Source organism: Crinia signifera, chromosome 3 (genome assembly GCF_055691185.1).
Source record: "Crinia signifera chromosome 3, ASM5569118v1, whole genome shotgun sequence".
Classification (NCBI taxonomy): domain Eukaryota; kingdom Metazoa; phylum Chordata; class Amphibia; order Anura; family Myobatrachidae; genus Crinia; species Crinia signifera.
In genome coordinates, this window is record NC_139219.1 from 216,447,172 (window position 1) to 216,474,578 (window position 27,407).

General features: G+C 46.6%; 1 protein-coding gene across 2 annotated transcripts in view; it reads right to left on the bottom strand.

The window, feature by feature from the left end:
* Positions 1-25,099, bottom strand: part of AP2M1 (adaptor related protein complex 2 subunit mu 1) — a 37,574-nt gene extending 12,475 nt beyond the window's left edge. Inside the window, exons 1-2 of one of the 2 annotated variants that reach the window (XM_083177424.1) lie at positions 25,012-25,099; positions 15,503-15,622 (exon numbers count right to left, since the gene is read on the bottom strand). In XM_083177424.1, the coding sequence (XP_083033550.1) occupies positions 15,503-15,576 (74 nt within the window). In that variant the 5' untranslated portion in view covers positions 15,577-15,622; positions 25,012-25,099. Of the gene's footprint in view, positions 1-15,502; positions 15,623-24,488; positions 24,646-25,011 lie in introns of those variants that run through there. The other variant, XM_083177423.1, reaches the window with a different exon arrangement.
* Positions 25,100-27,407: the final 2,308 nt, after the last annotated feature.

The window sequence follows — 27,407 nt, forward strand, 5'->3', positions numbered from 1 at the left end:
CACTCTAGTCTGCTGAGCTGTGAGAAGCTCACAACATGGCCCATGAGCTTGCAGAAGAGGGAGATTTGTCTCCAAGGGGGAAAACCTAGGTCAGGACGGGTATGGTGTCAACAGGTCACTAGGTCTACATGGGATTTTCACCCCCAATGTCTACAGTCAAAATGAACAAAATGCAAAGTTCACCACGCCCCCTTGTTACACTTGCAATGCTTTTGGCATGGTGCAGTGCTACGTTCGTCCCACTTTTGTATTCTCCCGCCACGGTCTAGTGTACAGTATGAAGGGCATGAAAAATAGTCTGTCGGCTGAAAAACACCAGGTCAACCTAGTAACCTGTCGACCTTCAGTGGTTGACAATGCATGTGACCGTATACTAGCCATGAGGATGGGGGCAGAATCCACACCACCCACTCTCCTGGGATGCCAACATAATGGCTATGTAAGTGGTAAGAAAACACCCTGGTGGTCTAATGGATGCTCAGAGACTACTGAGCGCCACTGCCAGGTCATCTGGTGCTGCCTCAAGTGCCGGCGGTGTAAGCCGCATTATGCTTACCTGCTCCTCCGTTCTAGCCATGGCTCCCACTGGGAGAGGGTGATTGAGCTGTCAGTAGCCGCGCAGCATGCTGCAGCACTGACAGCCCAAGTTTGTGACACAAAACCTAAAACAAAGAAGTGTAAAAAGATTTTTAGAAGCCCACTTCTAAAAAATCACCCTGTTACCTCAGGCATGAGAGTCGTCTTCACTGGCTGCACTTCTCTAAAGAAGTTACCTCCTTGGTGCCCGAGTCCTCCAGTCCAGCATACCCATAGTCCTAGCAATCACCATAGGCTTAAAAAGGGAAAATGCTGTTAAATAAAAGATGTCCATGTAGGACTTAAATTAGAATAAATGCATTTTATTTTTATGAAACCTCTTCATCTGCTCATCCTTATATCAGTAGTTAAGCTTGCAGGTACAGAATACACTGCAGCCAATAAGATTAGGTTCCTGTAAATATCAGACAGTAATTAAAACAAAATGCAGGAGGCAGGAACATTCCTACCCATTTCATAACATTAATAAGGATACAGCTGCCTGAGCAATAAAGTGAAACAGCGAGAAGTGAGAGCTGGCGAAAGGTGCAGGGTCCCCCAAGTGCACACAACACAAGAGTGATCCGATACTTTAAGATTGTGGTACAGTATAAACACACAACGGTTTACATTGGCACTAGTCTTTCCACTCAAAATTGTTGTAGTTGTGTTTTTTTTTTATTGAAACTAGAAAATATCTAATTTGTGCCATTGGCACAGATGTATCAACTAGCATTAAGTGCATATGCTGCACTTAATAGTAGTTAAGTGGGGTCATTACAGAATTTGATGTATTGTCAGCACACTGAACGTGCGCTAGGGACCGCCTGCCAAGTAACGCTCAGCGGGGCTGTCCCCTGTAATCTACCCGGGAATTCGGGGCGATGTATTAACAGCCTTCAAGGCGTTAATTTGCCCCGGCCACTTTGCCAGCCCAGGGATAGCATAGTTCTATCCCCACTGCAGGGACAACGCTAGCCCTGCTGCTGGGCTCCGGGCTGCTCACGATAAAAGCGAGATCTCGCGCATGCCCAGAGAGCCGGGCGGCCGTAGAGAAAAGGTTTTTTTAAATGTGCAAGGCTGCCTATATGGAGAGCCATTAATGCTGGGCATAACAGCTCTCCTTAAATCGACAAGGGGGGGGGGGGGTGTGTGAATAAATTTGCCCCAAATTTGTGCCCACTTCACCACGTTATGCAGGAGATTACGCGGGACCCATTGTTTATAAAATGTAAACTGCTGCTTCATACATCTGCCCCAGTGTTTTTTCATGCACCTCCATAGCAAGTTTTTGGTCAGATCTTCTGGACTTACTCTGGCACTCTTACACACCCTTATTAGCTTAGGCTGTTAGTCACCTTCCAAAGTGGTGCCCTCTTCCTCAAACATTGTGTGTTTCATAACCACCCCAACCTAGATTGAGAATCCAAAAAAGGGTGTGTTTTTTTAGCAGTCAAAATCTAGCACACTCTTGAATTCAAAAATTGTATTATTTTCTCTGAAGGTAGTTATAACAACCTGGAGGTATGTTTTTGATTATTTGACAGAAGAACCCATGGTGCTACAATGGGTGTACGAACTCTGCATATTGCAAACCTAGAATCCAGCAAAAGAGCCCTAGACTATTTTGCTTGATCCTCAAAGTTTAACTAGTGTTACCTACAGTGCACACAGCGGTAGATTTATTAAGCTCGATGAAGTGATAAAGTGTCTGGTTTTTAATCACTGGCCAATCAGCTCCTTCCTGTCATTTTTTCAAACCAAGCCTGTAACTTCAGTTAATGGCCGGTGATAACAGACACTTTTTATCACTTCACTGAGCTTAATAAATTTGCACCACGGTTCTTTCAAGTTACATTTAAAGGACCAATAACGTTTTGTGGAAGTGCATTTCAGTCTAAGGGGTAGCTATAAAATAAAAATTTCCTCTCGTAAAAAGAAGGTGGGGACCTTGCAGTATCACATTATGAGCATCTTTCATTCCGCATCTTGGCGCTGAATATGGGCAAGGTCACCTAACCGACCTGAGGCTTCTATGCTACAGGATGCAAGGTGTGGTCCTTGTACAAGAATAACACCGTCTGACAACCAAATGATTAGCTATTTCATACAAATGAAACATGAATACAATCCGGAAAACATCGAAATAGACAATGTATTTAATTAAATGGAGAACGTGTTGTTTAACGGTAACTATGTGTAAGTAAGGTAGGTAAAGATGGGCTAGTGGTAGGTAAAGAGATAGAGGTTTGTAAACGTATTCCTAATATTTTTAAGCATCCAAGTTTCGCGTAAATGTAATAGAACACCTTCATCCACTCCATAAATGTGGAATACTACTATATTTGGCCTATACATTTTTATTTTTCACCCAATTTAGATCAGAAAGTGAATTTTCAGTTCCTGTTTCATATAAGGGGATTTTTGTAAGAACTTAGTAGTAGTACGTTTATTTATAAGGCGCCGCAAAGTGTCGGCAGCGCCGTACATAGCAAACAAAAGACAAATGACAAGGTAACGTACAGGGTGTGTTGAAAAATACAGTATAAATAGGGGTATAGCTGGTAGAAATAAAATCAGCATCATTTCAGAAGTAGGTGTCAAAATTGTCGAGGAGACTGAAGATGAAGTAGAGCAAGGGAAGAACAGGACAGGAGGACAGGTGAGGTAAAGAGGTAGGGTGAGTACGTGAGGCAGGGGTACCCTACTCATAAGAGTTAAATAGGTGGGTGGACGAACGAAAAACAACAGGATAAGTAGGAACGGAGGCAGGATAGGAGGATCAAAAGAGGTTACCGTTCAAACCCCTTTCTCTTTTGTCCAGTCCGATGACACAGCTAACCTTGGGATGTAGGAGGGTCCGCAGGAGCAAAGGCACCTATAGCTGAAGCTTTTCCTCTGGCTGCAGGCTCCTCCCCTTCTGCATCCCCAGCATGCTCCAGTTCAATCTTAAAAAGCACACTAGGATACACAACTCAGTACAATGCCCAACATCTTATATGCACAATCATCTTACCATAACATGACACACATGCACGGCATGACTTACTGAGCGTAGCGGAGGGATCGCTGTGTCACCGGACTGGACTCAGAGAAAGGGGTTTGAACGGTAAGTTCTTACAAAAATCCCCTTTTCTCTTTCGTCCAGTCCGGTGACACAGCTAACCTTGGGATGTTCACGAGCCGGTACTATGGGAGGGTACGCTCAGACTTGCAGTTCTCTTCACTGCCCGTCCGAATGAAGCGTCCTCCGACGCGAACTCATGGAACCTGTAAAATTTGGTAAAGGTGTGAACAGAGGACCAGGTGGCAGCCCTGCACAACTGCTCCGCTGTAGCCCCATGACGCACAGCCCAAGAGGAAGCTACTGACCTGGTGGTATGTGCATTAATCCGAGAAGTAATTTCCGAGATGGAATTAAATGTGATTTGGACATCCCATGTCCTGCAAAAACTGTTGCTATGGACAGGTTTTCCACTAACTTGTCTTCCGACTGCTTAGAATAGCAGGTAGTCTAAAAAGGGAATGATCACAATCCCCCTGAGTCTCAGTGACGCAGCCATTAACGCCATCACTTTCGTAAATACCCTTGGCGCTGAGGCCAGACCAAAGGGTAGAGCCTGGAACTGCAAATGAGTCTCCCCGATTGCGAAGCGAAGAAGAGACTGATGTTCCTGGCATATTGGTATATGTAGATATGCATCCTGGATGTCCACAGATGCTAAAAATTCCCCTGGCTCTATGCTGCCAAGCACTGAGCGGAGAGAATCCATTTGGAAATTATCCACCCATTGGTGTCGATTTAGTGATTTCAGATTTAGAATGGGTCTGACTGACCCGTCTGGTTTGGGTACCAAAAAGAGTATTAAATAAAAAACACTTCTTGTGTTCCTCCTGGGGGACCGGGACCACAACACCCTTCTCCATGAGAGACAAGGCCGCTTGCAGAAGAACCGTGTGTGTGCCCTGGCCTCTCGAGGCAAAGGGGTTGGCAGAAATCTCTTAGGAGGATTTCCCTTGAGATTTATCCGATAACCTGTAGAGACTATGGACAGTACCCACTGGTCGGCTAATGGCAGATTCCATCTGTCCCGATACTGCAGGAGGTGACCCCCCCACTCTGAGGCCAGAACGGGGAGCCTGTACCCAGTCATGCGGATAACTTATCCTCTCCTTTTGACACTTGCTTCTTACTGAAGGCCCCAAACCTGGATTTGGCAGCCTTACCTCTACCCGCTGGGGAATCTACCTCTTCCCGCCTGTCCTCTACTGGAAGCTCCGCCATGAAAGGAAGAGAGAGAAAAGTAGGTTTAAACTCCCCAAACTTAGAACCTGAGGCCTCAGTGGTGATAGGCAGGAAGGTACTTTTACCCCACGTGGCCTGTTTAATAATGGCTTCTAGTTCAGAGCCATAAAGCAATTCCCCTTTAAACTCCAAAGTTTCTAGGGCTTTCTTAGATTCGTTGTCAGCATCCCAGGCCTTCAGCCAAAGGGCTCGCCTCGCTGACACAGACGTAGCGGAAACCTTAGATGCCATCTTGGCACCTTCCACCCCAGCCTCAGTGATGTACTCTGCAGCACACCTGAGTTTTTCTGTCAGGAGGTATGCCTCCGAATCAGGCCACAGCTGATCAGATAAAGCCTCAGCCCCTGTAATCATAGCCTTCGCTAGCCAATGCTGGGGTTAAGCGCTGTGCAGCGGGTGCAGACAGACACCCCTGCACACAGAGCACTGACAGGATGCGCTTCTGTTAGCCTTTGCTGCGCTCTCAGTGTGTTCTGCTTGTAATAGAAGCAACACACTAGTTAAACCTGCACTAACACTATTGTTAATAAAATCCTAACTAGTGTAAAAAAAAAAAAAAAAAAAAAACACAGAATAAAAAAAGACAGCTGCAGCCCGTCAGCCAAGCATTCACTCCTGTGGGCACCTAACGAACTGGAGCATGCTGGGGATGCAGAAGGGGAGGAGCCTGCAGCCAGAGGAAAAGCTTCAGATATAGGTGCCTTGGCTCCTGCGGACCCTCCTACATCCCAAGGTTAGCCGAGTCACCGGACTGTATAAAAGAGAGATTAGAAAATAAACTAATGTGGTGTAGTCAAAAATAACCTAAGCAGCCTGTTTACGAATAGGTAGCCACGTTAACATTGCACAGCTAGTAGACAGACAACCAGTTCCTTAAGCCACCCAATAGACATCTATAGGGGATAGAAGATGTGACATTGCTTCTTAGAGGGTACAGAAAGCATCTTGTGGAAAAAAAAAAAGAAAACCCCAAAATTCCTAGATAATGTTTAGCCAGTTGAGGGCAAAGAACAGCACCAACAAAACATCTAACCTGAGCTACTAAATGACTTAAGGCAGTGGTTCCCAATCTCGATCCTCAAGGAACCCCAATAGTTTACGTTTTCCAGGTTATGGACTTACATTTTGAAAGCTGAACAGGTAGATCGAATTATGTACAGAGACCTGAAAAAACATGAACTGTTGGGGTACTTGAGGACTGAGGTTGAGAAACAATGATCTAAGGCAGGGGTGGGGAACCTTTTTTGTGCCAAGGGCCGTTTGTATGGGGAAAAAATCCTTCGGGGGCCATATGTAAAAATGTCTCATGGTGCGTACACACGGGTGCAATTTCAGCACATATCGCTGGGAATATGGTTGCTGAGCGACCATATTGCCAGTGATTTGTGTGTGCTGTCGGCGATGAATCGCCGGGTGCGCACTCCCGTGTGCAGCCCCTGATGGTCGCTGGTCGCAGGAGCTTGATCCTGCGATCAGCTATTTCCCTGCCTCTTCCCCCAGCAGAGTCTCCTGATTATCAGCGACCATCTCTGGTCGCTGATGAACAAGAGAGACACTCAGCAATATATTGCTAGCAATATATTGCTGAGCAATATATCTCCCCCCGTGTGTACGGGGCTTTACAAATTGTCCTGCTGCAGCAATCCCACGCTTCGGCGGCTCCCGTTGAATAGGACTGACAGTCTCCAGATGCTGTTGATTAAGAGGAACCTTGCGAGAACTACCGACCTCTCGAGAGAATTCCCCTCTACTTGACTCCCGGCAAAACCACCTGGTGGGTAGGAGGGCCACTCAGACAGCTCTGGGGGCCGCATACGGCCCCAGGGCCTGAGGTTCCCCACCCCTGATCTAAGGAATGATCGTGTCAGAATAAACTGAAATGGACACAGTGCAGACACTTAGGAGATAATGCATACAAGGATATAGAGCCCTAAAGGAAAGTTGCAATTCAGTGGCGGTTCCAGCATGTATTTCTGGTGACCCTAAATATCTGCAGAACTTAAAATAAATATTTGTTGTAAACGTCTAGTCATTATCTTGACCAGCTACAAATGGTCACCTTTAAGATTTAGGGAAATCCCATGGGTCAGATACATCAAGCTACAAAAAGTGATAAAGTGGAGAGTGATAAACAAACCCAGCTTGTAACATGGCAGTTAGGAGCTGGTTGTTTTTCACAATCCACATCATCACTTTTTGAAGCTTGGGGCATCTGGCTTAGATGTCTCAGAAGACCTTGATCAATGTGCTCCAGCAGACGTCAGAAACCATAGAAATAACTACAACCTAGATTCTCTAAGTACTTATACTTCTCTGTAATTAGATAACAGGAATTCCATTACCATTAAACTCACAAACATTGGAATTATAAACTGATTCAAAATTCAAACATTTATAAAAAGGGAAGAAACTATCTTGAAGGATTTTTGTTAACCCCTTCAGTGGCAATCCCGAGAATTTTCTGGGCTGTGCCTCAGTGCCCAGTCTGGCAAGGCCGGAAAATTCTCGGGATTGCCACTGTTTACAGCCGGGTTTTGTATTGAAGTCCCCAGCTTATGACAAGCCAGCTGCCGGGGACAGGGACGCGGTGCAGATCCAGGCAGCAGCTGATTGACAGTGCAGCGACGCTGCCCAGACCCAGGGAGGCAGTGGTGGGTTTTTGTTAAGGGAGCGCTCCCAAAAAATTAAATAAACACCACTGAAGGGGTTAATTCCCCATACGTAATTGAATCACTGTTCTTTAACCCTCTAAGGCAGGCATTCCCAACCACAGTCCTCAAGGCACACCAACAGTGCAGGTTTTAGTGGTATCCAGGCTTCAGCACAGATGGTTTAATCAGAATCCCTCAGGTACTAATTAAGTCACCTGTGCTCAAGCCTGGCAATCTACAAAACCTGCACTGTTGGTGTGCCTTGAGGACCGTGGTTGGGAATGCCTGCTCTAAGGGGTACATTTACTTAAGGTGCCCATACACTAGTAAGATTTATCTTCAGATCTGGCTGGTTGGAAAAAAAAACATGGTTATGGATGAGTGACAGTTTGTCAGTTTTCCAGCATTTCCAAGCAAAGAGATACTCCGTGTTGCTGAAATCAGCCATTAGCCCCTATAGCATTTCTACCAGCAAGAGGAGCTCCCAGTTCCTCCCTGTCCTCAGTCATGACAGTCCAGCAGCCGCCTCAGTGCAGTATACATGGGAATGAAAGACAGTGGTTGGCTACAGTTTCCAACATGCCCACCAGTCTTCATCGATTCAGGGTTTGGTTACACTGCTCCAATTAACTAGCCCTGCACCCCATTAATCAGACTTTCTGAATGCTGCCCCTTGAGATTGGAGACAGGAGACAGCCTGATCCATAGTGGCTACAGTTCATTGCAGTTAACCAATAAGAATCAGCCAAAATGTCTGCTGTTGAGCAGAAGATCGACACTGAACATCCCTGATATAGAGTTTTACAGGTTACTGGATTCACAGTAAAATAACCAACAAATCTTGAGGCTAAAAGATTGGAGAAGCGATTGTACACCCCTGTCATTTGATCCTGCTATTTCCTAGTGACTTATTGGGTTAGTTACAAAAACGCAACAGAATATGCTGCGCTGTATAAGAAACGGTAAATAAAGTTCGAGATGTGTAATTTCAAATATTCTCCCTCTTACCCCATGGCTCGCGTAAAGGTAATTTATTCTAGCCACGATAAACAAGACTTTTTGAAGGTGGAGCAAGTGAAAAATCTAATGCTGTGTACACACGGGGGCGATAGGGGCTTTAATCGCTGGGAATATGGTCGCAGGCGACCATATTGCCAGTGATTAGAGTGCGCACCAGCGATAAATTGCGGGGTGCGCGCTCCCGTTTTCTGCCCCATTCTAATTGCTGGTCGCAGGAGCTTGCTCCTGCGACCAGCTAATTACCTCTGTGGCTCCCCCAGCAGAGGTTCCTTTTCATCAGCGACCATCTGCGGTCGCTGATGAAAATAAGACTCAGTAATATATTGCAGTAATATATTGCTCAGTAATATATTGCAAGAAATATATTGCTAGCAATATATCTCCCCCCCCCCCCCCCCCCCCCGTGTGTACGCACCTTAAGAGGTTTTCTGTTCCCTAAAACATTTCTCCTGTGGATGTGCAGGAGGTTAAAGCCCAGTGTGTAATATGGGACTGGCAAATTAAGTGCAATAAATTTCATGTCAGACTGTTCTAAAACATGTATATTGAAGACTATGTATTTCCCACCAACATGTTTAAAATGTTAGATATTGTCTACCTATAAAGTCCACCCCATAATATAAATAAATAATACACACCACAAACATGTGATAAACAAATGTAACCAACATAAATAAAATAATTTTAGATTAAATCCCTTATTTAATGTGCTTATGTTGAGGTGTGTGCATAAATAAAATGTTAACCTCTAGAAATGGGGATTGACCATTATAGTGCTGCAAGAAGAAAAAAAATAGATTTTCTTCAGTTTAAAGGAATGAGACTACATACTCAGCATCGGACATGGATTCCCAGGCTACAGTGGATCTCACAACCTTATCATGCAAAATCAGGAGCCACATTCTTTATTTGTTTCACAAAGATAAAAGACAACATAAGACATGCCAGCAATCCCACACATGCATTTGAGCAGGCATGACAAAAAAAAAAAAAAAAAAAAAAAAAAAAAATGCAACGGTCAGGAGCCATGAAAAAAAGTGTCACCAATAAATCCTAAAAAGAAAAAAAAAAACCTCCAAAAAAGGGATTTTTGTAAGAACTTACCGTTCGAATCCCTTTCTCTGATATGGTCCTGGTGACACAGCTCAACACTGGGATGTAGGAGGGTCCGAAGGAGCCAGGCACCTATCCTAAAGTTTTAGAGGGTAGGCTCCTCCCCTACTGCATCCCTGGACTCTTCAGTTCATCTTTCAAAGCCACTGGAATACATTAACTCAGTACAAACGCCTGCACATATTATATGCACATTTTATAACAGAAAACTGTTAACTTTTAACCATTTTAACATGAACATCATGAAACTTCTGGCATACTTACTGAGCGTAAGGGAGGGATCGCTGTGTCACCAGGACCATATCAGAGAAAGGGATTCGAACGGTAAGTTCTTACAAAAATCCCTTTTTCTCTTTCAATGGTCCTGGTGACACAGCTCAACACTGGGACGTTCCAGAGCCGGTCCTTTGGGAGGGTACGCTCAGGTCTGCAGCTCTCAGCACTGCTCGCCCGAATGATGCGTCCTCCGACGCGAACTCATGGAATCTATAGAATTTGGCAAATGTGTGAACAGATGACCAAGTGGCAGCTCTGCAAACCTGCTCAGCTGTGGCCCCATGTCGAACCGCCCAAGAGGTGGCAACTGACCTGGTGGTATGCGCATTTATTTTGGCCGGTACTGGTCTACCCACTTTGGTGTATGCAAAGGCTATCACAGACCGCAACCACCTAGCAATAGTCTGCTTAGATGCAGGCCAACCAATCTTGTGTACGTCATACAATACCAACAATGTGTCAGTCTTCCTGACACTCTTCACTCTGTCCACATATATGCGTAAGGCACGCACAACATCCAAAGTTCTCAACTTGTCCCTTTTCTTAGAACCCTCTGGGGGTTGAAACACAGGTAGAACTATCTCCTGATTTAAATGGAAGGTAGATACCACCTTCGGTAAAAACTGAGGCACTGTTCTTAAAACAGCCCTGTCATCATGAAAAATTAAGAAAGGAGATTTACATGACAAAGCTCCCAATTCTGAAACTCTTTTAGCAGATGCTACTGCTAACAAAAACACTAGCTTCCACGTAAGAAACTTAAAGTCAGCCGACCTTAAAGGTTCAAAAGGTGCCTTTTGAAGGCATTCCAAAACCAGTGATAGATCCCAAGGTGCTACTGGTTGCTTGTATGGAGGTTTCAACCTGGATACTCCTTGTAAAAAGGTTTGAATTTCCGGCAAACTAGCTATCTTTTTCTGGAAATAGATGGACAAGGCCGAAATCTGCACCTTCAGTGACTGAAGGCTTAGGCCCGATGAAAAACCATCTTGTAAGAATTCCATCATTCTTGATAGCTTAAAATGAGATGTATGAGCCTTTCTTCTCTCACACCATCGAATGTAAGTCTTCCAGACTCTATAATAATTTGCCGAAGATACAGCTTTTCTGGCTTTTATCATAGTCTGTACTACTGCCTCAGAAAACCCTTTTCTTTTCAAAATGGTGGTTTCAATAGCCAGGCCGTCAAAATCAATCGATCTGAATCCAGGTGATTGAAAGGGCCTTGTCTTAGAAGGTCTGGTCTCAGAGGTAGACGCCATGAGTCCACAGACAACCTCTGAAGCCTCGAGTACCAGGATCTCCTTGGCCAATCTGGGGCCACTAAGATCACTGGAACCTTCTGCCCCTGTATTTTCTTCAGAAGTCTCGGTAACATTGGTACTGGTGGGAATGCATAAAGGAGATCTCCCTGCCAGTGAATAGTCATGGCATCCACTGCCTCCGCTAGTGGATCCCTTGTTCTGGCATAGAACCTGGGCACTTGACGGTTGATCCTGGATGCCATCAGGTCCACATCCGGAGTTCCCCACATCGAAGTGATTTGGTGAAACACCTGAGGGTGTAAGCTCCATTCCCCTTCCTTGAGCTCCTCCCTGCTCAGGAAGTCGGCTTCTATATTCTCTATTCCTGGGATGAATATAGCCGATACAGCTGGAACATTCTGTTCCGCCCATAGGAAGATTCTGGATACCTCCCACATGGCCAATCTGCTGCGTGTACCTCCCTGGTGATTCAGATACGCCACAGCCGTGGCATTGTCGGTCTGAATCCTCAAAGGGAGGTTCTGTAACCTGTCTCCCGCCAAGGAAATGACTTTCCAGACAGCTCTCAGCTCCAATATGTTGATTGGTAACGCTGATTCCTCTGCCGTCCACAGGCCCTGAAGCCTGAGATCCAGGACTATTGCCCCCCAGCCCCTGAGACTGGCGTCGGTAGTTACTATCAACCAGTCCCAGGTCTGTAATGACCGACCCCACTGAAGGGAATCTACTTCTGTCCACCATTTCAAAGATTCTCGGGTGTCCGAAGACAGCACTATCATCTCGGATTTCATGGTCAAAGTGTTTCCTGACCAAGCTGACAAAATGTTCCATTGGAACCTCCGAGAGTGGAACCTGGCAAATTGAAGCGTCTCGAATGACGCCACCATCTTCCCCAGGAGCTTGAGGCACCTCCATACTGAAATGCTCTGAGCCCTGAGAATCTCCTGGACTAGGGTGACCAGATCCCTGGCCTTTACCTCCGGGAGGAATACCCGATGAAGATGGGTGTCCAGTATGACTCCCAAGAATTGGAGCCTTTGTGACGGTACCAACTGAGATTTTTGCAAATTTAAAATCCAGCCGTGAGCCTGCAAAAAACTGATGGCCTCTGCCAAGTGACTCTGCAGCATGGCTGCTGACTCTGCTTTGAACAGGAGATCGTCCAAATAGGGTATTACTGTGATTCCCCTGAGCCTCAGCACCGCCGCCATTACTGACATTATCTTTGTGAATACCCTTGGCGCGGTTGCTAGCCCAAAGGGTAACGCCCGGAATTGTAAATGCAGGTCTCCTATGGCAAACCTCAACAAGGTCTGATGTTCCGGGTGTATAGGAACGTGCAAATATGCGTCCTGGACATCCATGGACGCCAAAAATTCTCCCTGGTCCAGACTCAGGAGTACTGACCGTAGAGACTCCATTTTGAAATGGTCTACCCATAAATGAACATTTAGAGACTTCAAATTTAGTATTGGTCTGAAAGACCCGTCTGGTTTGGGCACCAGGAACAGCGTGGAGTAAAAGCCTTTCTTCCACTCTGTCTTGGGGACTAGTGTCACCACCCCTTTTTCCAAAAGGGAGTGCGCTGCTCTCACAAGAGCTGTACGCAGCCGTGCCTCCTTTGGTAAGGATGTGGGAATGAACCTCTTCGGAGGTGGCCCTCTGAAAGGGATTTTGTAACCCTGTGTTATGATGTCTAGCACCCAGGCATCCTGGTCTAGAGAAGCCCAAGCGTCCCTGAAGAGCGTGAGACGCCCGCCCACTTTTGTCACTGTCGGGCAAAGCCCCTGACAGTCATGCAGAGGGTTTATCCTCTCCTTTATTGGCAGGCTTCTTGTGAAAAGAGCCAAATTTTGACTTTTGTGTCTTGCCTCTAGAGGGCTGAAACCTTCCCCTGAAAGACTGTCCTCGAAAGGACGCACCACCTCTAGGGGAGGGCCGAAAGGACGGCTTAAAAGCAGAAAATCTGGACGTCTGCTTTGCTGAGGAGGCCGGCAGGAATGTACCTTTGCCGCCTGTGGCCTGTTTTATAATCTCCTCTAATTCGGTACCAAAGAGTACCTTTCCTTTGAAGGCTAATGTTTCCAGAGCCTTCTTGGACTCATTGTCTGCTTCCCAGGCTTTTAGCCAAAGCACTCTCCTGGCATTAATGGAGACTGTGGACACTCTGGTTGCCATTTTAATAGCTTCCTCCTCTGCTTCAACTGCATATTCTGCTGCTGCCTTAATCTTTTCTGCCAGCAGTAATGCACCCGGGTCAGCCTGCAGCATGGTGCATAATTCACCAGCCCACTCTATCATGGCCTTAGAAACCCAGGCTGAAGCAATAAGGGGTCGTAAGGTAAACCCCACCCCTTCAAAGATAGCCTTGAGGTTTCCCTCCAGCTTTTTATCCACAGAATCTTTAAAAGCTGCACCTCCCTGTACTGGTAATACAGTAGCCTTGGACAAACGTGCCACTGAAGCGTCCACAACTGGGACCTTTTCCCAGAGCTCCGCATGAGACTCTGGCATGGGGTACAGACTAAGGAATCGCTTAGGCATCTGAAGCCTCTTATCAGGAGTTTTCCAAGCCCCTTCTAACAATTCCTGTAACCCCTCATCTGAAGGAAAAGTAACAGCCTCCTTCCGCTGTCGCTTAAAAACACCTTTAACAGGAGTCTTATCCTCCACAGTCAGCTTTAAAGCCTGCTTCACAGCTATAATGAGATCCTCTATACCAGCAGCAGAGTTCTCTTCCAAATCATCACCCTGATCCCAGGGGATGTCAGTATACTCTCCTTCCTCTTCATCTACCACAGTAGTTAAGGCATAAGACCTTCTAGGGGTCCCTGCCACATCATCCATTTTGTCCAGCATTTCACTGAACCTGTTAATCCCTTTTGCAGTATCCTGCATCACCTGGATAAGTGCAGGATCTGCCTGGGTAAGAGGCAAGGAGCCAGACGACTGCTGAGATGATGGCATAGGTCTCTGTGATTCTACCAGCCCATCACTCTGCCTGTCCAAAAGCTGCACCAAAGCGTTTACTGACCTGCCTAGGGCCCTGGCCCACGCAGGTTCCATATGCTCTGCCCTATGGGGATCACTGCCCATGGGTCTCACATCAGCGCAAGTAATACATAAGCCCCCCTTGGCCATCTGCTCAGGGACAAATTTTTGTGTGCAAACATTGCACGCGCTCAGTGCATTAAGGGCTCCCTCCCCCAAAACCACAGCCTGATGCTCAGACATGACGCAAGTGATAAAAGTATATCTATCAGTATACACAGTGCAAACAATGTACAAGCGTTTATACAGAGGCAATGCACCCAATCACTTATCTGTCTGTTGGTTTCAACTGCGGGGAAGCGATGCCCAGGAAATCCAAGTCACTCTGCCAGGATCAGTAAGCCAGCTCAGCTCCGCTGCAAGCGTTCTGAAAGGCGCCAAAGTCAGAGTGAAGGAAGAGACCACAGGTCCCTGCTGCTGCGGGGTCCGTGACCTTTTGGCGCCAACCACCCCCAGCAAGCCGCTCCTTAGGTAGGATTTCCTAGTTCCAGTGTCTCCCCCTCAAATGGGGATCACTTGGAACATGCCTGTCACAACGCTGCTGTCCTCTCATCTAGGAGCTCAGCGTGTAAGCTCCGCATAAAATGGCCGCCGCCATCACGGAGCGCCTGTCCCCCATGATCCCCACCTAAGCGTGGAGCCGGTTTCAGGGTACTCCGGAGCCCAGGCAGCCTTTTAGAAAAGGCTATAAGCGCTGCACAGGGAGACCAGACAGCGTCTCCCCTGTGCACAGTGAGCTGACAGGACGCGCTTCTGTCAGCTCCTGCTGCGCAAGCAGTGTGAGGATTCACTATGAGAATCCTCACACTGTGCCTACCTAGCTAGGGTAAAAGTTAATAAAATAATAAAAATCCCCTAACTACTCTAATTCTTCGGCTGCTCCTGCAGCCCTTTAGAATAGCACCCACTCCAGTGGGCACCTAACACGAACTGAAGAGTCCAGGGATGCAGTAGGGGAGGAGCCTACCCTCTAAAACTTTAGGATAGGTGCCTGGCTCCTTCGGACCCTCCTACATCCCAGTGTTGAGCTGTGTCACCAGGACCATTGAAAGAGAAATGGAGTTACCGTCATATTTGTGGCACTTGAGTAACCTGGCTGCTGCAATTTCTCTAAACTTTAGTTCAGGTATTCAAAACCTCACTTCTAATCACCCAAACTGGTGATGAGAGGAAAGAGGACAAAAGGTCTAGGTCACAGGCAGATGGGGTGAAGAAGAAAAAAAAAACCCCACTATGCTACTCACCCGATGTCATCTCTGTACACCCGGGAGATGAGGACCTCTCCCTTGTGATTATAAATGAACAGTCCCCCAATCATGATGGAATGGATTTAGTCTCCTCTTCCCATGGTGATTATGACTGACCTGTGAAAAGAAAAGAACTTAACATTAGAAAAACTGCCCCAGGATAGCATGATGTGTGTACGGTACTCTTTACCTAGAAGGGCGCCCGTCGTGGTGATCGCGGGTACATTTATGTCTGGCCGCGACCGACGCGATGCCCGCGATTTCCCATTGAAACCCATGTTAAACATGGAAATCGCGTCGGTCGCGTCGCGGCCGGCCATAAATGTACCCGCGATGCCCGCGACGCGATGCACCCGATTTCACATAGGAATCAATGTTAAATGGCCCGACCGACGCGATTTTACTGTTAAATGCCTCAATGGACCCGATGTGGCCATAGGAATCAATGTTAAATGGGCTACAGAGCCCAAATAGGCACAATTAACCCTTAAATGTCCCCCCAAATTTTTAACGCCACCCCACGATCCACGCCAACCCGAAGCGTGGCGAGCGCAGCGAGCCCGCGAGGGGCGGCGGTACGCGTCCTCCGACCTTTTCATGCCCTACTATCCACGTCGGCGTGGAGTTGAGAATAGAATAGTGTGGCGAGCGCATCGAGCCCGAAGCGTGGCGAGCGCAGCGAGCCCCGCGAGGGGACGCGGATACCTTCACAGGTAAACGCGTCCCCTCGCGGGCTTCACAGGTGTCCGTGGCCACGCGGACACCTGTGAAGCCCGCGAAGGGACGCGTTTACCTGTGAAGGTATCCGCTGCGCTCGCCACGCTTCGGGCTCGGTGGCCCGCTGCGCTCGCCACACTATTCTATTCTCAACTCCACGCCGACGTGGATAGTAGGGCATGAAAAGGTCGGAGGACGCGTACCGCCGCCGCTCGCCACGCTTCGGGTTGGCGTGGATCGTGGGGTGGCGTTAAAAATTTGGGGGGACATTTAAGGGTTAATTGTGCCTATTTGGGCTCTGTAGCCCATTTAACATTGATTCCTATGGCCAAATCGCGGGCATTGAGGCATTTTACATGAAAATCGCGGTCAATCAGCCTTTTTACAATTGTTCCCTATGGGAAAATCGCGGTCATCGTGGGCAGCAGATTTTTATGTACCCGCGATTTGCCCGCGATGCCCGCGATTTTTACCCCCGACGCCCGCGATTCCAATCGCTGGCGCCCTTCTAGGTAAAGAGTACCGTGTGTACTTTGCAGAATATATGTTTGGCTACTGAGACTAATAAATGTAAATACACAATAGGGTTGTATTCAAATGTTGACACTAAAGGTCACACAACGTAGCTATTCAAAAGCTTGATATAAATGACCATTTGAATATAAGCATTCTTAAACCTTTGAAAACAGACCATAGTGTTTACTGTAGCATCCTGAACCGTTAGTGAGAAGCACATCATTTTAGACTTGACTTACCCCTATAGCTACATTAGCTAAATATCACTTATAAAAATTGCCCTTAAAAGATGTAAAGATACCCCTAGCGGCAGGGTGCTAGAAAAAACACACTGTATTCAATAGAGTGAATGACGATTGAGAAAACCTGCACAAGAACAGTAGAGAAAGACCACTTAAATACACAACATTGTCCCTCCAAACTTCCAGCTGAGGAGAAGATTTAACTAAACACATTCCTTCAAACATCCCAGCAGGAGAGAGGTCAAACCATTCCCCTTCTCGTTACGGGAATGTCCTAACCATATGTGCAACGTCAGCTTTTCAGCATAGTGTACAAGGAAGACATACTGTACAAGGAAATAGCTACCTGATTTATCTGCTCCTCTCTAAACCGTAATCAAAGGTCTGTCGTTTCCCTAGAGCAACAATTTTGCACAAGGAGCATATGGAGAAGGTAAACCAAAATTCATATCCAAAAGGGGCTTACTAGAATCTGTAATAGCCAGTGTCATCAAGAAAAAGGACAAAAATGAACAGTCAGCACCCCCACCCACTAGCCATAGATGCATCATGAGGAAGGAAGAGGCAGGATTTTCAGAGACGAATTCAAGGGAAATGGCTGAATCTATAGGAAATACTTTAGTATGAAAACCGCTGAGGTAACAAAATAGTGACTTCTGATAATAGACAATGCAAAATATTACAAATACATATATTACAGATTAACATCTACTGTATATTTGTCTGTAGGTGCAGTAAAGCCTTAAACATTAAATTTAGACTAAAGTGATTTTTAAGGAAAGTCAGAATAGTCCTAGATTCCCAGCCATAAGGGGTTAAATACAGTGTGTGCAGTGAAGAACAGAATCATTGGATTACAAGCACTGCTGTCAATTTGTACATAAATATACAGAGAGATTTCAGGCCACACTGCAATTCAATGTCAGTAGCAAAAGCAAAATTTGGAGAAAACTTTAATGAACAAGACAAAAGCAGAGTTACATTTCATCTGTGTGGGAGACTGTCGCTATGTTGACCTCTAAAGGTCAACACAAGCATTCATTAATAGAAAAAAACAATAATGTATTTATATCTATATATAGAGGTATGTAGCGGCCCGGCACTCCAACTTTGTGGCACAAATTCCCAGGTGCCCTCCGGATGCAATGGATGGCTGTAACTAAGTACAAACAGACAGCGGCACTCTGTCTGTATATACACGCTTGTTGAAAAACCCATTGAGTGCCGCTGTCTGTCTGTACTTAGTTACAGCCACGCTATCTATATATAGTCAAAAGGTGGACACAATGTACCCCCCCATAACCAGCGGTATTTCATACACTTCCATCCACTAGGTGTCCATTTTGACTTATGCTGACGTTGGGGACAAAAAAAAAAAAAAAAAAACCACACACCTCATGTCAACCTTACCACTCTTGACCTAATGCTTGTGTCGACATGTCATGTGTCAACCTAAGCCCTGTCGACCTTCAAAGTGCAGACCCTATGACTATAATAAATCGATTGAATAGTAGAAGCACAAAACCAGTATAATAAATCACTAAAGATTTGCTGCACCATTCTAACATGAAACGTGCCATAACATGCCATATATATGCACAGACAGACGCACAAGAAAAAACAAAACACATGGAATTGTGCCATAGGACCCCCTAATGGGCAATAAGGGACAAAATATTGCATTAAGCAGGGTACATAAATAAACACCTAACATTACCATGTTGTAGCACTGGATAACTTCCAAAGCATTAACATCTAATCACCAATAAAGTAGGTGACCAAAAAGAAAAGATCCTACAAAAAAATATATATATATTTATAGAGAACACCTAGATTGAAATTAAATATGCAGTATTGCTGCAGAAACGTTTTTCCAATGGGGTGTTTATCTTCATGGTATAAGGCAGCGATTGCTAACCTTGACACTCCAGCTGTTGTTGAACTACACATCCCAGCATGCCCTGCATCAGTTTTAGCATGGCCAAATAGTAAAAGTGTAGCAGGGAATGCCGGGATATGCAGTTCAAAAGCAGCTGGAGTGTGAAGGTTAGCCATCACTGTCATACCATACACCAATTCAGAGCAGGACCCAATCCCAATTCAAAATATGTCCTAACATTATAATGTACTTCCCAATGCCTTGACGTGTTATTTAACATTTTATTCTTTATTCTAAAAGAAGTCATAATCCTCTAATAAAAGTCCCCATACAGAGCAGTACCATTCTTAAAATGAATAGGGCAGTCAGTGGTTCCTAAAATGTGCGCCTATTTAGGTCATTGTAGCAGGCAAAGTCAGTGATTGTGGCCATCAATTATAACATATGTGGACAAACAGAAGCAAATGCTGTCACTCTCTAGGTAACTGACCCCAAGAATGACAATAAGCACAACTTAATTTCATATTTGCTTCTGAATTTCTCAATAACTCACATCGCATTGCCAGGTCAGACCCAGGCAGCAGTATTTACACACTAAACCCGGGATGCCCATTATACACAGGGCAACCCGGTTTATAAGGTTTGGTGCTTCCACACTGTACCTTGACCCGGCAATAATCCAGAATTAAGGTGCAGTGTGATAGAGGTATAAGAAAGGTTTGGTCTAGGGGTGCACTAAATTTTTTTTTTGATGCTCTGGGGTGCCTGGTATAGGACATAAAGCATCATAATTTGCATTGCCACACATTTAAGGCCTGAAAAGTTTTAGATCAATACTTTCAATAGCACTACATATGGCCGATTCCACGAAAAAAAAAATGAGGCTCATTTGAGAGCAACAGGAAACCAGATCTGCTCCAACATGCTGACTCATAGCTCTGCAGATTACTCCCAGACAGCGTACCACCCACTCTCCCTCTCCTACACAGAGAAACAGAAGGCGATCTCACTATCAGAGGGGGGAGTAAGTAGCACTAAAATACTTCCCGGTCACAAATTAAATAAAAAAGGCATAATGAAATAGATCTCTAAGATTTGGTTTTCCTGTGCCCAAATCACAATAACGCTTACTTTGGTCTTTCACTCAAATATTCTGGAGGTATAATAAGATGATGTGCACACCACAGTAGTAGGCAAATCATAGGGCTGTTGACCAGTTCCGTGCATTTTGACTATGCTCACTGACCTAATTATTCTAGTCAAAAATCATGAGCACAGCCTCCTCCATGTTATTATACAAAAGTCAGAGCTGTACTAAATGCAACATTCATTTCCTCACATTACAAAAGGCCTAAACCCTCACACACAAATCATTAACGGAAAATAATTGCTAATGAGACATTAGTTGCATTTCTTTAAAAAAATAAAATAAAAATCACAAATCAATGCAGAGGTAAGGTCCAGACCATTTAATAACAATTGCTACAATTTAAAAGAGCAGATTCAGAGGTGCACACAAGACCAATTTACACAAGAGAACGTCTGAAACTACAGAATCTAAGTTAAAATAATTTGAATAAATAATGCATGTGAAATGGGGCCAAAGAAAAAAGGTATTCTGATGGTGGTCACTAAACCAGAGACCATACTGCAATTAAGTTCAACAGCTAATGGGTGCCGGACGGGGCCCCGACAGTCGGGATCCCGACGTCCACCGGCTATTCTGTCGTAGAGGTCCACGACCCCCATAGAGGGAGAATAGAATAGGTGGCGAGCCCGCAAGGGGCTTTGTTGCGCTCGCCATGCTGTCTGAGTCCGGCCAGTCGGTATCCCGACGTCGGGCTAATGACTGTCGGAACCATATACCACACCCCAGCCAATATGCAATGTCCAACCTGGCATTCTTGGTATCTGTCAAACCTACCAAAACACAATGATTTATTTATAGGTTCTTATACAGCGCAGCAGATTCTGTTGCGCTTTACAATAGTAATCAAAAACATTGATTAATGTGGAGATTTCTATTAATAACAGTGGCTTTATACAGTCTCGGGATCAATAAATACCTCTTTTCCACCAACTGTGAATGCATACAGCTCATAGCTAATATCTTTTTCCCACCAAAAGCTGGGTCTGACCTGGGTTTTCAGACATTGTTCTAGCCCAAGGCAGGCCCAGTTCACATCACACTCCCTTGAGACAGACCTTTGCATTTACAGCCAATTAGCAGCTTTTAACCCTTTGAGTGCCAATTAAATTTGTCAAATTTGGTGTGAAAATTGGCCAGCAAACATTTGTATTCATCATATTGACCTGTAATATTTAGGAAATATATATTTTTTTAACAACATTATATAACAAATGTGAGAGATGCGCAAAATATCAGCATCTCCGATGCTGGCACTCAAAGGGTTAAACATAAATGGGTTAAGTTTCAAGAACCATTTTATTTATTTACAGTTTCTTATATAGCGCAGCAGATTCCGTTGCGCTTTACAATAGTAGACAGTGATAAGACAAACTGGGTAACAACAGATAGACTTGGGGGTTAGAGGGCCCTGCTGCAAGCTTACAATCTATAGGGGGGAAACATAAGGACAGGCACCAGTAATAGCATAGCAGTTACAAGTCCAGAAGGGAAGCTATAAAATACATATATGTTTACACAAGACATTACGACATTAAACAAGGGGTACTTGTTTATTGTTATTTCAGCAGCGAAAAAGGTATGACATCCAGCAGACTATTATATTTGGTCAACTATCCCCAATAGATACATGTTATCCCATCTCAAAATACTAAAGCCACAACGAAGAACAGAACAGTGGTCTCAATTATATGAAATACATAAGACACATATTTGGGTCTAGTTAACAACACAACGCTACAGACACCAATCATTTTGGTAGCTTAGCTATTACGATTATAATTACTACTATTACAATTATGTAAGAGGTAACAGCACACATGTGCTTACCTCCAACAGCAGAAGGTAAGTCATCAAGAACACCATCTTGCCATTAACCTTTACACTACGCATTTAGTACCTCTTGTTAGTGCTGCCATTTCCATGTATACATTAATCATCATTAACGATGCACACTTCCATGCATTATAAACAACCCCCCCCCCACCCCCCCTCCTCGTCTGTCCAGTAAAGACAAAGGAGGACCTTGTTAATGAGTGTCATGCTGCAGCATAGGCCCTGGCCCGGCCACCCCTGCATAGGGATGCGTGTATGCACTAGATCATGGGTCCTCAAACTGCGGCCCTCCAAATGTGGTGAAACTACAAATCCCAGCATGCCTTGCCACAGTTTTCCTATAAGGGAGTGTTAAAACTGTGGCAAGGCATGCTGGGAATTGTAGTTTCACAACATCTGGAGGGCAGCAGTTTGAGGACCCATGCACTAGATCATGGGTCTTCAACCTATGGCCCTCCAGATGTTGTGAAACTACATGTTCCAACATGCATTGCCACATTTTTTCCTATACGATCAAGCCCAAACTGTCAGGGCATGCTGGGACATGTAGTTCCACAACATCTGGAGGGCCACAGGTTGAAGACCCATGCACTAGATAAACCCACCATGTAGTGTGTACCTGGCTTAAGACCCTCATCTACTCACTGGCCCTCTCCAGATAGAGACTACTGTGATCTCCTCCTACCTGGCTTCCCTGACTATAACATATCTCCACTCCACTAATTTATCCTCAATGCTGCTGTCCAACTTTTTCTTGCTCTTCAAACATACTACATCCATCTCCCCTCTCATAAAATCCATACACTGGCTACCCTTCCCTGAAGCCTGGATATTAGTAAATACCTGTTCTACTCCATACACTGGCACATTTGTCTTGGTTTCGGCCAATTTTGATGCTCATCTAAAAGGTCCATACACACTGGGCGACTATGCCCAGCGTGTATGGACAGCGATGATGACAATCACCGCTGCGGGGAAAGCCCCCTGCCCGGCTCCAACGGACAAAGGCGGGCAAAGCCGTCCCCAAAGCCGCTCATCTGCTGGTATAACCAGCAGATGATCGGCTTTCCCGGCGATGTTGAGCAGTGCTCACCGCTGGGGCATACACACTGGGTGGCTTTCAGCTAAAAGCCCCTCAAAAAGGCTGTTTTGAGCAGCTTTCAGCTCAAATTCGCCCCTTTGTGTACACACTAAAGGCAGTAGACATGCCTTTAGTGTCAGGTCTACTGATGCATTGCTGCATCAGTCTACACACCTTATATATGTCCTACATTGTCTGGTCTACACTGTGGAACCCTTGTGACAAATACATAAACAGTATACACTAATTAAACAGGCATAACATTGTTAAATATATGTTCTTAACAAGAATTATAGTCCAACAGATGGAAAGTTACTAACAGTTTATTAGCTACTATTCATCATGAAGAAATATGGTTTGTATTATATGGAGTATTCCCTGCTGTGGGTGTGTGGGTACAGCGGATGGGCAGGTGCGGTGTTGAGGTTGCTGGGGTAATGCGGGTTTAGAAGACACGGGTGTGAGGGTGCATTAGTACCGCGGATGAGGGAGTGGTGGATGCGGGGTGCCACAGTGGGTGTGGGAGGGGCAGGTATGGGTGTGTGCATACTTATTTACACTGTTTTAATCACTTGCAAGTCTGTGAGTGAGGCCTTTTTTCTAATGAGAGATTGGGGAGGGGCAATCTCGGCAAGAAAAGAGCTGATGGGCTATTAGCCCTGATCTGTCACTAAAGCCCTGTACACACAGGGCGATTTAAGCCATTATCACTGAGGAACCATAATCGACAATGTGTTTTTTTGTGTTGTGGGAGATAAATCTGAGGGAGGTAGGGAATATAGCACTGAGGGTGGTAGGAAATATAGATTGTAAGCTTCACTGGGGCAGGGACCGATTTGAATGTTCAAATATTCTCTGTAAAGCGCCGCAGAATACTGCATGTGTGCGCTAAACAAGAAACTTCATAAATACAACAAAAATGTAACATGTGCAATGGGTATACAGTTGAGCCAATAATATCTAGGCTGCATCACAAACGTATTAGAAACTAATCTGGTGACATATTTGCTATGGGTTTCTGCGTAGCGTATATTACTACTTTATAGTGACTCTAATGAAAGAGAAACATTTCATGTTTGCTGAATCAATCCTATGCCCGGCGCACCTGCGCCAACCACATAGAATAGGCAACAGCCAGCGCTTTTGGTCACTGGTGAGACGAAGCCTGCATCACGCACACAGACATCGCCCCGAGGTGGTGGATGCTGAGCAGGCGGACACACAGCACCGGCGGCGACGGATGACAGCGCCCAGCACAAAATGGGGTGCAGCATAACACAGGCCTACACCCGGCTCTACAGCCACACCCGGAGCGGGTAACCCGACCCAGCCCATCCTAACCATGACCTCATCATCCGAACGTATATCTAACCGTCCCTCACCGCGGTGGTCCCAGCCACGGCACTGCACGCAGGGACACTGACAGGCGGGAAGAGACTGACGGGTGTATCCCACAGTGCCCGGAGCAAGGGTACACGGGTAGCTCAGTACAATGTACGTTAGCCAGCTCATTTCAACCGCGAACAATAATTATGCACGGAAATGTACTATTCATACTGACGAACCCATCAGATGCTATGGCTGACAGCCGCCGGTGTGCCTGCTCCCGATCCTAGAGCCTCCTCCTCAGCCGGGAACCCAAGATGGCCGTTCCTCCTCCCACCGCTCCTTTCCGCAGTGCCTACGTCAACGCGCAGCTGCGTTACATCGCCGGCCGCTGTCACGTGACAACGGGAAGTGCGCGCATGCTCAGTGGCGGCCCCAGCCCCCTTGATGTTGGTGGTGGTGCTGCTGCTGCTTGCCGTGCAAGACAAGAGAGGGTTTCGAAATTTCCGAGTTTATTCCTCTACGGCTGCTGGCAGCCTGCTGCCAGGGCCGGATTTGTGCCTAGGCCCGTGAGGCACGGGCCTCAGGGTGGCACCAATCAAGGGCGGAATGGCAGGGTCACATTCTCTTAAATAGCAGCATGGCAGAGCAGGTGGGCAGCGGCAAGTGACAAGCGGCGGCGGCATGAATCATCATATGTCGGCGGCAGCGCCGCTCGTCACCCGCCGCTGCCCACCCGCTCTGCCATACACAGTACTTTACCAGCTATCTCCTTGGTCCGACGGTCCCCCTGCGCGGCTGCCTTCGCCGTAGGGTGTGCTGAATTGCTCTGGCTCACTGCCGCCGTCGCCCATTGGCTACTGTGTATCCAATGGGCGGCGAAAGCAGCTGAGCTGAGCAGCACAAACCTCCCTGCACTCAGTCAGTCAGAGACTGACTGAGACTGCAGATAAAGTTAATTCTCCGACTCCCGGAACACCCCCCCCCCCCCCCCCCCCCCCGCCGGGTCCTCCATGAAGTTAGCAGCCCAGACTTCTTACTTTTTTTTTTTAGGTGGACTACAGTTACATTTGTATGTAATCTATAAATAACTATATATATACATACACATATATATGTAGGACTTATACCTTAATAATTATTACATTAAGGGGGGGCGGCCAAAAATGTTGTGCCTATGGGCGGCCTGACCCCTAAATTCGCCCCTGCCTGCTGCCATTTACTACCAGCACCAGTACATATAATAACCCGTCTGTGAATGGATGCCAGAGCGGTTTCTTCACTTTCATTTTGTTATATCAGTTAAAAGAAAATACCTATATAGTATATCTCGTCAGAACGATTTTATATATCAGTTGTGCCATATTTATAGTCTTTCACTCTCTATGCATTAGTCGTAGGGAGGGTTGCTTCAGTGGAGCTCAAGAGCCAGGAAGAGAGTGCACCGGGAGCCCCCTCTCCTTTTTCCTCCGCTAGGTCAGAGAACAGGCAAAACTGGTGGTGCAGAGCCAGCTCCGCAATTCTCTGTCCGCGATGGGCCCCTTCAAAATGGGCACCGCCTTGGAGGACCTCTAGTGTTTGTCAGTAGCGCAAGGAGCACAACACTACCCGGAAGTGTCGATTCCGGGCATTCTGGTGCACTGTTAGGCCGGTTTCACACACTCCGGCTCCTGCCGGACGGTGAAATCCCGCACGGCCAGGGAGCCGTGCCGCACACAGTACTTTATCATGGAGGGGATGGCCACAGCCCGGCAGCCGTCCCTTCCAGTGGTAGGATCCGGCTGCAGCCGTGCGGCCGGGCCGTGGCCGTCCCGTATGAATGGACACAACAGTGTCCATTCACAACTAATGTGTGCGGCACGGCTCCCTGGCCGTACGGGATTTCACCGTCCGGCAGGAGCCGGAGTGTGTGAAACCAGCCTGAGGGATATTTCACATGTTAGCGAAATCCCGCACAGCCAGGAAGCCGTGCCGCACACAGCAGTTAATAATGGACACCAATGTGTCCATTCACACAGGATGGCCACGGCTGTGTCCATCCCCTCCATTGTAAACTACTGTGTGCGGCACGGCTTCCTGGCTGTGCGGGATTTCGCCGTCCGGCAGGTGCCGCAGTGTGTGAAACAGCCCTTAGTATGGACCCCATAGCCCTTAGTATGGACCCCTTGCGCAACGAGCTTGTAAGTCCACTCAGCATGTAACTCCCTTCGCTGTTAACAAGCATGCAAATGGTGTGCCCTCCAAAATGGAGATAAGGACAGAGAGCATTAACAGCGCATTTGCTGAGCTGAGAGTGTATTCCCAAGATTTCCATGATCAAGAACCTCAGGTTGGCCACCAGCTACATAGGCTACCTGATGGATGTCCTGGCCAAGGACAGTGAGCCCAGGGGCACATATGGCGGTACTCTTTACCTAGAACGGCGCCCATCGCGACCATCAAATGCACTAAAAAACGGGTGCGATGCGATGCCAGCGATTTCCCATAGGGACCAATGTTAAAAGTGAGATTGTTTCCTATGGAAAAATCGCGTCCAATGTTAAATGGGCCACAGAGCCCTAATAGTCCCCCTGAAGTCTGAAATGGCCCCCACAATTTTTAACGGCACCCCACGATCAACGTCAACCCGAAGCGTGGCGAGCGCAGCGAGCCCGCGAGGGGCGGCGGTACGCGTCCTCCGACCTTTTCATACCCCCACTATCCACGTCGGCGTGGAGTTGAGAATAGAATAGTGTGGCGAGCGCAGCGAGCCACCGAGCCCGAAGCGTGGCGAGGGGACGCGGATACCTTCACAGGTAAACGCGTCCCTTCGCGGGCTTCACAGGTGTCCGCGTCGCCACGGACACCTGTGAAGCCCGCGAGGGGACGAGTATAACTGTGAAGGTATCCGCGTCCCCTCGCCACGCTTCGGGCTCGGTGGCTCGCTGCGCTCGCCACACTATTCTATTCTCAACTCCACGCCGACGTGGATAGTGGGGGTATAAAAAGGTCGGAGGACGCGGGCTCGCTGCGCTCGCCACGCTTCGGGTTCACGTTGATCGTGGGGTGGCGTTAAAAATTGTGGGGGCCATTTAAGACTTCAGGGGACTATTAGGGCTCTGAGGCCCATTTAACATTGTTTCCTATGTAAAAATCGCGGGCATTGAGGCATTTAACAC